The sequence below is a fragment of the Genypterus blacodes genome, unplaced genomic scaffold (genome assembly GCF_046128005.1).
Source record: "Genypterus blacodes isolate CSIRO-AG114 ecotype Tasmania unplaced genomic scaffold, CSIRO-AGI_Gbla_v1 ptg000072l_1, whole genome shotgun sequence".
NCBI lineage: Eukaryota > Metazoa > Chordata > Actinopteri > Ophidiiformes > Ophidiidae > Genypterus > Genypterus blacodes.
In genome coordinates this window covers 551627-569063 of record NW_027466882.1, presented here as the reverse complement: position 1 = coordinate 569063, position 17437 = coordinate 551627, and the positions used below count along the sequence as shown (strand labels likewise).

The window sequence follows — 17437 nt, the reverse complement described above, 5'->3', positions numbered from 1 at the left end:
AGTAGGAAGAAGGTGGCCATAAACAAGGCAGCCATGTCCTATCGCCAGGAGAAGAGTCGAAAGCTGAGCTCCTTAGACTGCAGCATGACGGAGCAGAGCACCCTTCAGCAGGACGAGAGGATGGCCCACTCCTTTATGGATGCCCACGGCTGCAACACTCGAAGTAAGACAGCAGGAGTGTAAGGGTACTTTGAAAAGGTGCCCTAGAGAGACAAAACTCCTTCTTTTCTGACCTTCAGCCATGTTTCCTTTACACGTCTACTATCTGTTCTACCAGACCATAAGTAGGCTCTCGTGGAAATCTCCAGCAAGTCTTGTGTCTGTTGGAATATTGTGCAGTGCCAGTCGAGCCCTTATAGCCTCTGTAGGTATGCTGGGGTTTTTCCTTAAGCTGCCACAAGACGATGGTGTATCAGAGGCAATATATGAATAAAAAGAACAACATCCATCTCACATAACGTCAACATAACAATTTGTAATGTAGGTGTGTGTATGTTCTCAGACGAACAGCGGAGCTCGGTGAACGAGTCGAGCAGCTTACTCGGAGGCTCACCCCACCGCCACTGTCGGCGGAAAAGCTCGCCGTATCACACGGGTCAGCTCCACCCGGCCGTGCGAGTGGCCGACCTGCTCCAGCACATCAACCAAATGAAGACGGCCGAGGGTTACGGCTTCAAACAGGAGTACGAGGTAAGACGCAGAACAAAGACAGCGTTCAATTGATAAGCATGAGATCGGCAGGGATAGCAGAATGAAAGGGACACGGTCTGAGCCGAACTCTTCAGAGGCTTCATTTTAATTTGTTTCTAACAATCTCCTGATAGTATTTTTCAGGGGTGTACAGATCCCTTTCTGTGTATTAGTGCAGATAATTACTTAAGGAAGCTTCAAGTGGACCATCAAATATTCATGCACAACAATAAAAAGCTGTTTCACTTCATCTGTATTAGGAGATAATACAGATTCACCAAAACAACCTGGACTAATGAATTGAAAAGTTATTTCTTACAGAGTTTTTTTTTCTACTTAATGCATCAGCCAGTGTTTTGTTAAGCCTCCACATGCAGGAGGCCAGGTGCCCTTTTCCATTCATTAAACTATCCCTTGGGGGAACGAACAAATTCCCTCCTGTCCCAAATCAATATATGGGTCGCTTTTTCCTCCTCACTGTGGCTCCCAGACGCCTGAAGAAATAAACAAGATGAAGGAGATACGCATGTGCACACTGCTGTCAGCCTTCATAACCCTTATTTCCCACAGGCTCGTGCTGCTACCATTGATCAGACATTAAGGCATTTTAGGGGGTTTTGAATGAGCAAGGCCTTCAGTGTGTTTGTCAAGGAAGCAACATCTGGGACCACAGTCAGTGAAGAAACATCGATATAGTAAATATGACATCGTCCACAGGTTGATGCAGCATCTTCGTGGGCCTTTCAGCACCCGGCGTGTCAAGTAGTAGTTGTATAATATTAAATAATAGTAAAATGCTGCAGATTGCATATGTATGTATAGTCACGGGACACGGGGCTCCAAAAATAGAAGGAGATGGACCAAGGCAGGTTTGTTAAGGAGGATTAGATCAGGCATTACCTGTATAGCATCCGGTGGCAGATGTAATCCCACGATCAGCATGCTTTCCCCCAGCTTGGCTTGGGTCTCAGGTGGTCCCAATTTGGGCCTCTCGCCTAGAAGAGATTGTTCTGCTGAAGATGAGAAACTTACCATGCCACAGTGTGCAGTGAGTGCCTGGATGAGCCAAGTGATGCAGCCATATCACGAGTCGAGAAGCTGAGTTTAATGCAACAGAATGTGATAGAAGTCAAGAAAGATGCACTGTATGCATTCACAACTGAGCTCACGTTTGTTTTCTTTTCCCTGCTCTTCTTTCAGTCATAGTATTGATGTAATTTGACTGACTCATCTGCTTGTGCTGGCAGATTTATAAGCTGAGTGTCATAAACAGCTGTCACAAATTTAGCACTGTAGCACTGAGCTATTATGGTGCGATAGCTTCGTCACTGTCTCAGTGCTGCCCATCATCGCCCAGTCTTAGTCTGTCCTCATCATGTAGAACTCAAAAATAGGTGTGGGAAGTCCCAAGACTCAGTGTTGCAGGCTGTTTTGGTGCTGTTTGCAGAGCTCAAGAAGAACTTTATCTTATCTACTTCTGATACCTGGGCCGTGTTATTATTGGTCAAGGTTGTTGACAAAAAAATCCATACAACCATAGCTTTTGCATTTTGTTCCTTAGTCTCTTATTTTCCAAAATGAGCTTTTTGGGGTGAGCATTGACGGTATTTACATGAACTCACGTCTCAAATGCTGCCGGAACAAACAAGAGGCTGTACTGGCACAGTTTTCCTCAAGGCTTGTTGTGCTAAACAGGCTTTAGGTTTCGAGTTTTCCTTTTTTCCTGTTGCGAAGAAATGTGAAAAACCTAAATGGTTGCAGGTATTTAGGTTGGATTTGGCAAATTCTGATGTTCAATCCAAAACTGAACTAACATATTTGAATAGCCGACAGACTTGCATTACCGAGAAAGTTTCATCTTTTCACTTTTATCTTTTCACTTTGGGTTTGTTACAGACAAAAAATGATAGATGAAGATTTTTACGCTGAAGGGCAGAGAAAAAAAAATGTTCTGGAAAAACTGAAACCTGCAAGAAAAGGAGACGGACCTGAAAGAAGACAGTTCTTACAGACTATACAATGCACCATGTCCTGGGTTGTTGTCACTGGCTTGTCCTTTTGTCTCTGTGTCCTATCTATCCTAACGTAAAATGTATCTCATTTGGATTTTGCAGAGTTTCTTCGACGGCTGGGATGTCACAAAAAAGAAGGACAAGACCAAAGGAAGGCACGATAGCTTGCTCAGCCGTGAGTTCATCGTACTTGAATCATTTTATTGATTTAAAGTGCAATTTGTTGCATTTTTTTTGCATTTTACACACCATGAAATACTGCGTGCAAGGCTTTTTGTTGATATAAATATAAATGATATCTTGCCTTGAACATTGGAGTCAGAATGTGTGTGTAAAAGCCTTTGAAACTGCATATAGTGAGAAAGCTCAAAAACCTGGACTGAATTCTAAACAATTATAGTTCATTTGTAACAGTAAGACAGCATATTGACTACCAATAATGACATCATTGACTACCTGATCCATTTTTTTTGTGCATTCCAGATGATCGACATCGAGTTAAGCTCCACTCTCTGCTGGCAGACCCCAGCTCTGACTACGTCAATGCCAACTACATAGACGTAAGTGATCTGTCATGTATTGTTTTACACCCAATTTCCCTCCTTCCTGTCCTCGTTTGCTGATCCTACAGCTTCCCGACCTTAAGAGCTCGTACTACTTTGCTTTATTGGATTCGATTGATTCAGAGGACATGTTGACGCGTTGCCGGAGCCTGGGTGTGCTACTGTGCCGCTCTTCAGACTCCGTAGTGACAGCAGTTCACCGCATTGTATGCATCCTTGATCACAGAGGCTTTGAAATGAGGTTTTATTGCAGCAACTGCAAAGCTCCTACAAGAGCCTGTAAGCTTGGAGTGCCGCTACCTGTGACCTACAGGAATGCTTCCATAGTGACAAGTGTCATTGCACAGTGATGCAAACTCTATATAACTTGACTGATCTCTTCATCTTCTTTGAAATATTACGATTTCACCCTCAGTCCATTTTGATTGTGGACCTCAGGTATACTACTCTGTCTGTCCAACAGTGTCTGAGTATTCAAACGTTACCGTACAAACCTCTCTTGAAAAAGCTAAACATTTTTTGGTGCCACCCACGCCGGTATTTTTATGAGCTCTTAAGATCAAGTAGGGTTTACAGTGTAATGTTATGGTCTTTTGTTTCACTATTGTTCGCTGAGCAAAAATAAATGTAGAGTGGACAGAAAAAACATGGACATAATGGCTGACTGAGCGTATGTGGGTTGCTCCGGCAGAGTACGTAATGTCAAGGATCACCGTGTTCTGCCAGACCACTTTATCCCTTTTAGTGCTCTGCAAGGGCTCCATTAGGACGGGCTAGGACCTTTGCCTCATTAAGAGGGCTGTCTACACCACCACCTGTATGCCAAGCCAAGACCTCTGGCACACAACAACGAGGGGAAAAAACGGTAGATTCACAGGCGCAGGTTAAAAGGGGACATTCTATCTCTTATTCCCACGCAGGTTTATCTTTTTTTCCCATGGATTTTGAGACTTAAATTGTATGACTTTATGACGCTATGACTTCAATTAAAGACAAAATGTGAGTAAGGTGAATACACGCAGGCCCGGCGTGGCTCAGGATGGCAGAGTGGTCGTGTTGGGATTGGAAGGAGCAAGACGCTGAACCTTTATCTGCTCCTAAAGCCTTGCATGGTGTGTCTCTGCCATCAGTGTATGAATGGCAGGGGGCCATCAGTGTATGAATGTGAGGTCATTATAAAGCACTTAGGATAAAAGCGCTATATAAGTACAGTCCGTTCACATGCACAGAATCAAGGAGGATTCAGCTTTTCTCAGTACACACGAGGTGAATCTACCCGGAAATGAATTGATTGAGTTGATTAAGCCATTTACACTCGCACAATCTTGAATATGTGCCAATGTCAGTGAAAATAACATCGGAAAAAAACTACAACATGTTTCCTGATTAGCCCTTACGGTACCAAACAGACATTCTAAAGCTAATCAACCCTAAATAGAAACGATGATGAGTGAGTTACAATTCTATTGGCTTGGTCAAAGGGAAGTGATTCCTTCATTAGTGGTGTAAGTGTTAATGAGCAGCAAGTGTTGCCACAACCGAACCAGCCAAAACAACACTCAACGTGATTTATGTCTGTACAGCAAAAAATGCAGAGTAAGCCTTATACTTTGAACATGAATGGAATTAAGAGGGTTTGCAGTCTTAGCTGAATATGACAAGATTGCTTAATCAGCTTATGAGAGGAAATGCGACAGCTGGGGGAAATACGTGCACAGAATGTTTACACCGATTGTACATCAATGCAGCTTGAATACTTGTTACAGCTTATATCTAGTTTGGTGACTTGGACTACAGCAGTGTTCTTTAATGCTGATTTCAATCAGATTATGTTTTTTTTTGACTTTGTAGATACTTTGGACCCTTTTGGCAGCATATAGTTGGGTTGCACTGGAGAAAAATCTGTGGTCTTTGCTTGCAAATGAACCCTTGGTACAGTTCACTTGAGGAGAGAAGACATTTTACAATGGCCTGGACAAAAGTGAAACCAGGACCTATTAAAGGAATTGTGCCCTGGATAATTATATGTTATTATATGTGTCAAAAAGGGAACGTACAGGAAAGTAGCTGTCGAATGTGGGAGAATGCGGAGGAAATCAGGCGTCTTCTGGTGTAACGAGCTGATCACTACATTTAGGAACAATTGACTCAAGAACGAGAGAGAATGGATTTGAAACAATTACCAAAAATGGCACATTAAGGTTAAAAAGCTTAGAGTGAAAGTCTGAGATGCCCTGCAGAAACGCGGGAGTGCGATCACTGAGAAAGATAAATTCTCACATTATGACATCTGTACAGACGTTCATACAGATGCTGAATCATCTTCAACTGTTTGTAATGTGATAAAAGGAGCAAAAAGACCAATCAGATAACGCCAGCATCAAACCACAACAAATTCAGTCAAAGAAAAGGTCATACACTGGTGCAGAGTGCATTGAATATCGTAGTGAGTGTCATGGCTGCCTCTTTAGTATTACGATTGTGTTATACTACACAGTCTGTAGCGTTATCTCATCGAAGTGTTGCGGAAGGCAGGATGGTGATGGCGGTAAGAGAGGTTTGTTGTCTCTCATTGACAAGATAAACGTAAGAAAAGCTAATCCCCGGCTGCAACAGAAATGTGAAGAAAACACCTCTAAAAAAGAATATTCACATTACTACAGGCAATGTAACATGTCATTTAAATTTGGGAGGTGTTTTGTCTTGGCGTGCTGTTTGATCATGTGACATCTGCATATTTTCACAACAAGGACACAATTTGACATTCAGAGCAAATTCTGCCAGCTGCCTTTTCTGTTCAGGAACACTAAATGAAACTGAAAGGAGTGCAAGTAACAAAAAGGTCTGAATGTGTTTATGTGCCTTAAAATAAAATCAGGGATCATGCTGAGACATGGGAGGGTTTTGAACTTTCTCCTCACAGGTCTTTGGTGCATTCTGCTCTCTTAACAACTTCATTATCCTCCTTTCTTGGTCTTTAAGCACAATAACTAGCTTTTCTCCCTCCTTCCTTGCCTTCTTTCTCTCTCTCTCTGTTTTTCATCCCCTACTTCTCTCAACCTTTGGCATCTCTTAGATTCGGATAAACAGGGAAGTAAGTACCTTGCTTCTCTTCTATTTCCATCACGTGTCCTCGTCACATCGCACCATCTCGGTGTTGCTGCCGGCTTTCCACGGCTTCTGTCCAGCAGCAGACCTCTCCTTCCCCTTTTCCTGCTTTTTGAGCTGCTGAGCCGCTCCTACCTGAAGCCATTGCCTTTCCGCTGAGTTTAATTTTCCCCAAGCTGGCTGCAGCAGTCTATCTTTTCCTCTTTCATCTGGAGTCACATACTCACCTGGAGCTTTAATTTATTTATTTATTTTCCTTCCCCCCAAAAAAAAGTCAGGCTGTCCCACACATGTGCAAGTAGGAGTGAAGACGAGGCCACGTCCTGCATATAAAACACGAGCTATTCACACTGTGACACAGCAGACTGTATAAACAATGTTAGTGACAATACACTGAGGGTACACAAGCTACAAAGCAGAATGCATGCAAAGTCAAAAATGTGTTTTCCCCTCCTGAAAGCTCATATTTAAGATATATAAAGTGTGGACAGCAAGGTCAGAGCCCAAACTCATCAAGCCTGGCTGAGTAGGAAAAGGTTCCTGACTTGACTAAATTAGATAATGCAACTTTGGCTCTACTTTTAGTAATAACAATTAAAATATTCTATTACCTTTTAGGCCAGGACTTCTTAGAAAGAGGCAAATGAAATAGTGTACACACATCACAGGAGGCATGACCATATATTAAACTAACGACCTCCCCCTCATATATTAATGATATTTTTCTAAAAGCTAGTTTTGCCCTGGATAAGCTTGCACTAACCATAGAGATAAACTTTCCTTACAATAGGAAATCATGAAATTTGGAAACAATGTAATTATGCAAAGGTTTGGGTCCCGCTAAACATTGACTATTTTTCTTGTACTTCAACGCTCTCACAGCATGGATACTATATATGATCATTTCCCTTTCAACATACATAAGTCCTTTTATGCTAATTGTTGTTGTCCTCATATTTGTCAGTGTTAGTAAGTAGAGTTAGTGTTACTCATTGATGGGGATGCATTTCCTTTTTAATTTATACCACAATATCAACACTCGTGGATTCATGAACCATATGCTTAAAGTATTGACAAAATGATTATCATAGAGAAGTCATGTTCACATTTACACTACAGGGAAAGCACAGGTCTTTATGCTTAATTGAAATAAAACAGATTTATCAAGCATATGCCACAGTCAGAGTTGCCTCCTGTCATTTTACTAGTAAGCTAAAATAGTCACACACAAAATTAGCACTATTAGTAGTAAAAACAAAAATATGTTGACATTTCTTCTGTTTAATTTATCTTTTGGTGGCTTTTCATCTCAGCTGACCCTGCATGTATTTATTTCCCTCTTTTCGATTCATTGTGTAATCACATTGCTTGCTGTTTTTCTGCTTGCTTGGTGTTGGAAAAATGTGGTTGCCTAGGGGACAGACAGGAAACTGGTGGGCTCAGGAAAACTCAGTGACAGAGGCTCCTGGGAATGAGGGCTGCAGCACTCTTTCCCAGTGATGGCCATCCATCTCAACTTCCCTCTGTGGCATGACGGTTATGAAATGTAATTTGTGTGACTGCCTGGTTGAGATGTGTGTATCAATGTGTGGGGCTTTAGGGGGGGCATTAGTGTGTGTGTGTGTATACAGTATGTGTACAAATGTTTACCGTACACAGTAGTTTGGAATCACTTTACCCAGGAGTGATGAGACAGGGCTGAAATCTTAATCCTCTGAATATATCCTGCTACACTGCTTTGCATTCACCACGCCGGGCTGTGCTTGGTGGAGGGCCAGGACACGGCTAATAGCCTTCCAGACCATGCGCACTGTATCATAACTGCACTAATGCCAGGCTGAGCCACGAGGAGACAGCCTGATCAGTCAGTGTCACTCAGGTAGAATTACTCCCAAAGCCAAAGATCGCTCACTGTCAATCTACCTTTGATCAGCAGCTCTGGCTGCATGCAAAGCGCCGTGAGCCAGCCGCCTTTGAAATGCAGCTCGCTCATTCTGCATGTAATGACTTGGCTCAGAGTCAGACAGCAAAAACCTGAATTAGGGCCATTTTTTTTCCCTTTGCATTATGATTCAACTGAGATAGTTTAGCTTGGGGCCTTAACAGGGAACAGTCCAAATAATTTGGCCTTTCTGAAATGCAAATGTGTTTTACAAAGTAACGTCGTCGCACTCTTGGATAAGTTTGCGCGACGTCTGAAATAGTTTGGAGGACAGACATTTGTTGGACGACTGACATCAAACCCTGCTCTGAGGTGAATAAGAGATGAGTCGCTGCTGAGAATGGAGAGAGAGTGGAGGAGAATGGATGGCAGGGGTGAAAAGAGAGTTGGAGGTCTGTGAGTTTCGTGTCAACGTGTAACTATTAATTATCTCCCATCTCTTTTTCCCTCTCTTTCAACTTCACGCAGGGCTATCAGCGATCAAACCACTTCATTGCCACTCAAGGTGAGTTACTATGTCTAGAATATGCAGTCGCACTGCTACGCTCTTTGTGTTTGCATGTATCCGAGTACATTTGTTTGTCTTGAGGCTCTGTTCTTTACACAGCACCCCAGCCAACAGTATTGAAATTAGCTATTTTAATTATTAATGAGTAAACAACAAGGAGCCTGAATTACGTCACACTTGCATCTGGATTTCTCGCGGTGAAGTCTTATCTCTCCGAGACAACTGACTGTACCTGTGAGTCAATCTGCACTGTAGCACCGCGGACTGTCACTCTGTGAAGTTGTTCTCCCGCGTCTCTCCTCCCCGCCATCTGCATGTGTGGCGCACCGTCTCTCTGATGTCGGTTTGATATGCGTTATAGGCTGCATTCCCCAAGCGGCACGAACACAGACACACACAGAGAGAGAGAGAGAGAGATGCAGGGAAAGACAAAGAGACAGAGAGAGAGAGAGCAAGACACCCAGTCGCTTTATTCTCATGGTGCTCTGATCTTATTTATTCAGTGAATGTTTTTTAGTTGGTAATCCCCCTCTGATTTCTTTCCATCTTCCACTTTGGTCTCAGTTCTGCCGCTTCAGAAAAGTTACCTGTGAAATGTTCCCTCTCTTGCACATTCTGCTCACACTCACGTTCCACATTCGTCCATGTGCAGGCAGAGGTAGAGACAACTTAAATATGCTAATGATGTCGAAGTGTATCAGTGAAATCTTATCAAGTAGAACAAAAGTAAGGAGGAGTTTATTTAAAGGCATAGGAAGTTTATTGTGTTTTCTTTCATTTTTATAGTGTAATACAAGAGGGTTTATTTGTTTAACATTGTCAAACACACACACACACACACACACACACATACACACACACACACACACTGCAACCACGAGTACAAGGCTAGAGAGGCTGCGCACGTTGCCTGCAGCCAATTAGAAACAGAGACAGAGGGCCTTAAAGAGACAGAACCTCGGTTTACACACTGTGTGCTGCGGCAAGAGAAAGTACAAGCTTTAAATAAGCCTTAAATGCAAATGTGTAGAATTACTCAATTTTGAATTTTTTTTTTTTTTTTTTTTTTAATTGCCAGTTAGATTTTAATATAATTACGTTTCTGTAATTACTAGTTTTCTATGCCTAATTCTATTGCCTGTCTTGGCTGTCATGTTAATAGCAAAAAAATGTACTTCTGTCAAAACAGACATGAAGAAAAATATACCCACATATTACATAGAATAGCTTTGGCTATAATTTAGGATCAAATCATTACTAATTTGGATTTGTGGGGGTATTGCAATGACATTCCTTCCTACAATCAGGAGAACATAGATGGGGCAATAGTTCATGAATGGCACAGTTTAATCTGTTCCCTGGCATGGATTACACCACACCTCTACACTGAAGGTTATAGCTTTAAACTAACTTACTTACCAATTTAATTCTGTAGATTCTTAAGACAGCTTAACAATAAATTAAAATCCATCATGATAAATAACATATTTCCAAATATTGTAAAGTAAAATCCAGAGTCCAGTTCATGAAATCATTCAAAGTGAAGCTATATGCTTTTATGATTATGAGCTGAAGTGTTCATTATAAATTTCAAGTACGGCTGTTTACACTGTGGCTGTGTGAACAAATCGGGGCAATTAAGTGCTTACCTATGTTTCCATTTCCACCTCTGATTGCTAGTGCTTAATTATCATGAATTAGATATTAAAAACACATAATAAATTAACCAAAATGTTACCTATAGCTCCAAACATCAGATTGTTCAGAAAACAGAATTGTCCTTGAAAACCTCAAAAAAAGATTGTACCACCCACTCATCAATACATGTTCAGTCCACACACACACACACACACACACACAGGACATGTTTAGTATGTACAGTATGTGCAGGGGGAGCCCTCAGTCGAGGCAGGTGGCGACTGTGATGTGTGTTAGCTTAAATGCATCTGAAGGTAGAAGGTGCTCTCAGCGACTTCTTCATTATTGTCCAGAGATGAGGACGTAGGAGGAGGTGGGTGAGGTGGACGGGAAGGAGAAATGCCAAGTCCACTCTCAGCACCTAAGTCCAGAGGAGAAGCATGTTGCACTATGCATACAGATTTTTCCTGGCCGCTGGGATGGCGTACCAGCCGTCTCTCAACAAAGAGCCCTGACCCTCTGGCAATACTCTCTGCTGCTGTTGCTGCTACTGAAAAATTTACATCGCATATCACTGATACACATAGACTATAGCTCACAGGAATACACTGGTTGAAGTAGCCTTTCCTCTTGTGACTATTAAAATGTTCAGACGCAAGACTCACATGAGGTCGTCCCCTTTCTTTCTTCTGTTGCTTTTTTTCAACCTCTGTAGGTCTTGGGCGAACAGACAAAAGTTTTTTTTCCCCAGGAACAGAAAACATCAACAAACCTAGTGCTCTTCTATGCTTGACTGTATGTGATTATGCTGCAGTATATCTGTTTGTGCAGATAAAAAGTCTCTTGTCGGCCTTGATCTATATGTATTGCTTTTTTGTACCCTATTAGAAACAAAATACACCTGCCGGTTATGCAATAGAGCGTAAAAGAAATACAATCCTGCCCCCACAAAAACATACAGTATGAGGTACAACTTTCACTCGAAAGATCAGTTACAAGGGACAAGGTAATATTCCTTAAACAAAGCCTGCGAGCATCACAGGTGAAAATGAATGGACGTCATAGCATATCCAGCACGGGTGGCAATATGCAGCAGAATCCTGTGATATTATCAGCGCCAGTGTAATAAAATCAATGAAAGTGTCTTCTTCTCCACGGGGTTGTGATTTGTGTCAGCTACTGGTGCCTCGGCTATGCAATACAGGAGCTTGTTTGCACAATAGCTGAGGATTTGTGGGTGTATTGAAATGACATTTCTCCCTAGTATTAGAAGAACACAGATCGGGCAATAGTTCATGAATGACACATTGTTACTCTGTTCCCTGGCATGGATTACACAGCGCCTCTACATTGATGGTTATTGCTGCTATTTTCTCTGACTTATGGCTCATCTCTCCGCCTTGCATATCCTCCTCTCTTTCCATTCCTCCACCTTCTCGCCTCTGTTTTTCCCCTCTCCACCACTGTATATCACCTCCTACACAGGCCCCAAGCAGGAGATGATCTACGACTTCTGGCGCATGGTTTGGCAGGAGAACTGCTTCAGTATTGTGATGATCACCAAGCTGGTGGAAGTGGGCAGGGTAGGTTTCGCTTCCCTTTGTCCTGTGACCTCTCCAGCTGCAAGATGGATGTGGGGAATGTATTTCTGGAGCTCACTTTATCATTCACTATATATCAAAAGTGCTGCTCCAGTCCATGTTGTGGGCGGAAACGGCTGGTTATGTGTGATCATGAATGATCACCTTTGGCTGCAGTGGGTTCCTTCCAAGGTCAAACTTTGATGGGTCTGGAAATCTGGAGGATAATCTGGTCTTACTGTATGTTCCATAACAGTATAATCAATATCTCCTCCTTCACAGGTTACTCTTAGTCAATGTTTATATGACAATGTTTTGTTTTCAGGGTGTATAAAATTACTACAGTCTGCCAGTAAGAATAATGTTTAGCAAGTAATCTTATAAAGGATGAATATTATGTCAGGAAATCTCTCCTAAAGTGTAACCAAAGCGGTCAGCCCAATTATTCACACTTCAGTGTTTTGTTGGCTTTAGGTCCAAACTATTCACAAAAGTTTTCTTTAGACTGATAGTTGGTTATTTGGAGACAAAAGTTAATATTTCAAAGCGCTGCGGTTTGCTTGGGAACACAATGGTGGTCCTCGTCTGCACTATGAGACACATCCATTGATGTCCAATTTAGCATTCTTGCAAGCAAAGCCTGTGACGATATTGTCCGAAACCTGTGATCAAAATCTCTCCATTGCAATCCTGCTGCGCTCACCTCCATAAAACAAACCGTTTGGGCATTTGAGATGACACAGAGTACAGAGGATAAACCAAATACAAGGATTTTGTGGAAATCCAGTAATTGTATGTTCCTTTCTTCTAGTACCACAAAAGATCGAAAACATCTGACAACATATCGCTGACCTCAATCTGCATCGTCACACAGTCTGGCTTTCATTAAACTTGATTATGTACAGTCTGATACAGAAGATGACTGAGGTTGTACTATACCTCTACCCATCTCACACAGTGTTATGTACAACTAACTACAGTCATTTCATCACTATTATCACACAGTATGCAGCAGGCATCACATAAGAGCAACATTACCTAATAAATATCAGCCAGGGTCACAAAATGCGAGACCCAAAATAAAAGGGGCAAAAATGCTGCCTATACTAACAAATATACATATTATGTTTTGCTTTGTCTACATTTATTTCTTCCTTTGTCAAATATTCACATAACTATGTAACTGCTGTCTCCATTGTCCATGTTGGGGAAAATATCAGTCATATGTTGCCTGAAGCAGTAGAAAGTGTTGACAAGGTGCAACCAGCTGTAAAAGCAAACGCTAACCCCACAACAATAATGTGTCAATGAAAACTAAAACAGCCATTGTGATTTGAAAAATAAACTTAGCTGTGCCGGGTTAGAGTGAGACTGCAGAGAGAAGAAAACAAAAGCCTTTTCTTTTGAGTCCTGACAATATCTTGCAACAGCGTCGAAGAACTACACAATGCAAAACTGAAATCTGAAAATCTCAAAGAAAACGTCTCCTACCCTGGTCACAACATGTCCTTTTTTTTTATATCTCAAAGAAAAGATTGCTAAAATGCTGTGTTTACTATCCAGTTTGAGTGTTGTAAAAGTACAGGCCTGTGAATCCTAGATTTTATGCAAAGATCACAAGATTAGAACAGTCGAGCGCTCTGCAGAGTGCTTGTTTGTTGTTGTTTGTTGAGTGTGCAAACCTTAACGGGCTGTTTGTTGTCTGTGCAGATGAAGTGCTGCAAGTATTGGCCTGATGACACTGAGCTCTACGGCGACATTAAGATCACACTGCTGAAGACTGAAACACTGGCAGAGTACACTGTCCGTACTTTCGCCATGGAGCGGGTGAGGCATTATTTTTTTTTTGTTATCCAAACTCTCTTTATATAGCCTCCCTTGCTTTTTGCTCACTTGGTTTTTATTTTGTGGCACATCTCTGATTACTTCCGCTCTTGTGATGCCTTTAATGAGACAGTTTTTGGTTTACAGAGAGGTTATCCTGCCAAACATGAAGTGTGCCAGTTCCATTTCACCTCCTGGCCTGAGCACGGCGTGCCGTACCACGCTACCGGCCTGCTGGGTTTCCTACGCCGGGTCAAGGCCTCCACGCCACCGGACGGCGGGCCTGTTGTGGTCCACTGCAGGTAACGGATCAATTATATTTTATTTCAGCTTGTTTCTTGAATCGGAAAACAGTTTTCCCCTCACACAGCCTCCTGTCATCATTTTCCAATACTAGATGCAAGTATAATTCGGTGCACAGTTGCAACTTCCTCACTTTCTTTGGTAATACCCTACAATTAAGACAATTACTGACTGACTCTCAGTGTGGTGCATATTGAGATAAAGAAAAAGTTCATAGAATTACAACAAACAAAAATAAACTCAGGTTTTTAAACAGTGTCTCTATGTTTACATGCATACTCTGGTCCTTTTTGTCTGCACTGCGATTAAGGCAAATATACAAGACTTGTGCATAATTCATAATACTTATGCGAGATTCCAGTCTATCAAGGTAGAATTTCTTTCAACGACATCTTCTTTCAATCTTTCAATGGAGCAGCTGTTGTGTTGCTGATGTCTTTTCTTTTGCTGTGTGTTGTGTCTTTGTCGTCGATGCTTAAAGTGGCCTTCGGGAACCTCTAGTCCGGATCTTTTCCCATAAACGATCCCCAGTATTATGATCAAACAGTGGGACGTAATTGATAATCTAAGGGTCTGATACTCTGAATACACTTAATAGTAGGCCACAGCTTTGCTCATACACACCTTTTGTAATCTGTTTGCTTTCTGCCTATATAGGCACCAAATTAACCGCACTGCACTCCACCTTTATGTGGCTGTCGGACAGCTCCTGCTATGGTGGCTGGAAAAATATAGAACCTTATGGATTACTTGTTCTTTAGCGAAACTGTAAGCCACTGTAGGACCTCATCTGGGGTTTGAAATTGCTCAGCCTTAACCTGAGGGGAATAAGTCACGCACCAACAGCTGCACATCTTCATTTCAGTGTTAGACCCATGGATGGCATAGATAGACTGATACATATGGACATTGTTAAACATCTTACCCCTCTCCAGTTGAAGGCTTTCTACTTTAGCATTTCAATCTATGAACTATTTTTTCCCTTTGGAACACAGTCACTCTGTATCCCCTCTTTCTCTTAAGAACAAAGCCTCTCATTGCACTTGCCTTTGGGTAAAGTACCTTGAACATTACTAAAGGCTTCCCGCTGCTACGTCTCATTTCACGGGTTTATTCAGGCATGACGATCCCTGTCTTCTCGCCTCTGTAACAGTATGGGCGCAGGCAGGACCGGCTGCTACATCGTGCTGGATGTCATGTTGGATATGGCGGAGTGTGAAGGAGTGGTGGACATCTACAACTGTGTGAAGACCCTCTGTTCTCGACGCATCAACATGATCCAGACTGAAGTGAGTGGGAGGGTGATGAAGTCATAGAAGCAATATGAAGCTATAGTGATTTTAATCCTTGAAACTGTTTGGTGACTATGGAAAACATAATTGGAAACGTGTTTTTCTGTTGTTTTCTGTTATTTCCCCTCGTGTATCTGTTGAACATTGTCAGTGTTGTGAAGGTTGACGTATAAAAACGCACTCAGTACATCAAACAATCGCTCCTAAACTGCCCATAAGGTAGTCCTTTACTTGTCATTGATATTGACATGTTACATATGAATTTACCTTCCTACACACTTGGTTAAACACAGAGTACAAGGCTAGAATTTGTCGAAGCGAAACGGAGTGGTCTTTTGAGGAGGGTTGCTTCAAAGAGACGGCATCTAAAATGATCTGTGCTAACTCAGTGTGAACAGCAGTGCTGCAGCAAGAGAAAGTAAAAGTGGATCAATGTGTATTTTGTTCATTAAAGCAACTCAAAGGATGCAAAGAGAGAAGATGGAAATGTGTTTAGTATGCCACCTTGAAACTACAACCTAAACCACGAACTTCACTGCAGGCGAAACAAAACTCTAAGGTTAATGATTACTTTTAGCTTTTACAAAGAGTATAATTATCATGCCACATTGGAATTCTGCAGTCCCGATTTAAATATAAAACAATGATGTTAAAAGAAGCAGTTGCCAAGAAGAAATTATTAGGTATGGATAATATTGTTTTGTTAATATCTTTGAATAAAAAGACAAAGGACGATAAATCCTCAAGGAAATTGAGTGGAGAATTTGATTCCAACTGTCAATCATGCATTCAATCTCCAACACATCAGGAGAATTAGAATAAAAAACGATCTCATTATTATTTATAAATCATTCATATTTAAATGTGCCCCTATTAGCAAGCGCGGATGTCACGGCTCTAAATACCAAAACAATAGTATTTAGCTCATTTTTTTTAATTGAATCTTTTTCACTTTCCATCTGGGGCTACCAGTTGATTACATATTTGTGTAATTACTGAACACATTCAAATGTGTAAATAAGTTAGAGAAAGGTGGATTTTATGTCCCCGCAGTTTTAAATGTATCCTCGTCTCTCTGATCTTTTGTTTGGTTGAGTGTCAAAACAAATTTTCTATTTGCACAGTAATTGCTCAGCTCATGACGTTATTTGAATATTGTGTGGCAGCATTTGGATTGTTTGATGTGTGTTTGCTGTGCTCCCCCCCCCCCCCATTTATATTCAACACAGCGCTTAAAAACAAATGGGCATGTTAATGTGAAGACAGTTGACAGTTATGACTATTACTCAACATTCAACAGCAGTAATTAAATTCAATGTTGTTCTTGGCAAGTGGGCAATTTACACTTACTGTGTTTCTAAGTGCAGTGTGGGTTTTGTGCGAGTTTGAAAAGTTGCTGCTTTTTTCCCAGGAGCAGTACGTGTTCATTCACGACGCCATCCTGGAGGCTTGCCTGTGTGGCGAGACCGCCGTCCCCGTCAATGAATTTGCTCTCAACTTTAAGGAGATGCTGAAGGTGGACTCTCAGAGCAACACGTCCCAACTCAGAGAGGAGTTCCAGGTAACGCACACAGACGCACACTTCCACTTTTGTCCCTTGATCCTACTTCTATGGGCGCATTTTCTACGAATTTGTTTGCCATTTTATGGTGCAAATAAAGTTGTTGTGGTCCAACACTGCATATTTTCCATCTGGTCAAGCCAGGTCACCCACTTGGATGTGGAAAGCAACAACACTTTATGAGTAGAACCGTGTGTGTGTGTGTGTGTGCGTGTGCGCGTGCGTGTAAAGCAGGAATAACTTGTAGCCGCAGTGACCTTTGACTTATTGAATTGATTGTAGCTGCTGCTATGTTAAAAATCACTTAATGGATGGAGAGAGAGAGAGAGAGAGATGCTGAGCTCAGAGGATGACACATGAGGAAGAGGCTCAGATCAGTGTCGTTACTGATATTGTCACCCAGTCCCATACAGGAA

The 17437-nt window shown here is 41.7% G+C and overlaps 1 protein-coding gene across 1 annotated transcript in view; it reads left to right on the top strand.

The window, feature by feature from the left end:
• ptprua (protein tyrosine phosphatase receptor type Ua) overlaps positions 1 to 17437 on the top strand; it is a 162008-nt gene that overhangs the window by 133547 nt on the left and 11024 nt on the right. The window contains exons 17-27 of the mRNA XM_076157262.1: positions 3 to 163; positions 503 to 690; positions 2805 to 2877; positions 3186 to 3262; positions 6342 to 6359; positions 8784 to 8820; positions 11947 to 12044; positions 13752 to 13868; positions 14013 to 14167; positions 15322 to 15457; positions 16872 to 17021. Of these exons, the coding sequence (XP_076013377.1) occupies positions 3 to 163; positions 503 to 690; positions 2805 to 2877; positions 3186 to 3262; positions 6342 to 6359; positions 8784 to 8820; positions 11947 to 12044; positions 13752 to 13868; positions 14013 to 14167; positions 15322 to 15457; positions 16872 to 17021 (1210 nt within the window). The remainder of the gene's footprint in view (positions 1 to 2; positions 164 to 502; positions 691 to 2804; positions 2878 to 3185; positions 3263 to 6341; positions 6360 to 8783; positions 8821 to 11946; positions 12045 to 13751; positions 13869 to 14012; positions 14168 to 15321; positions 15458 to 16871; positions 17022 to 17437) is intronic.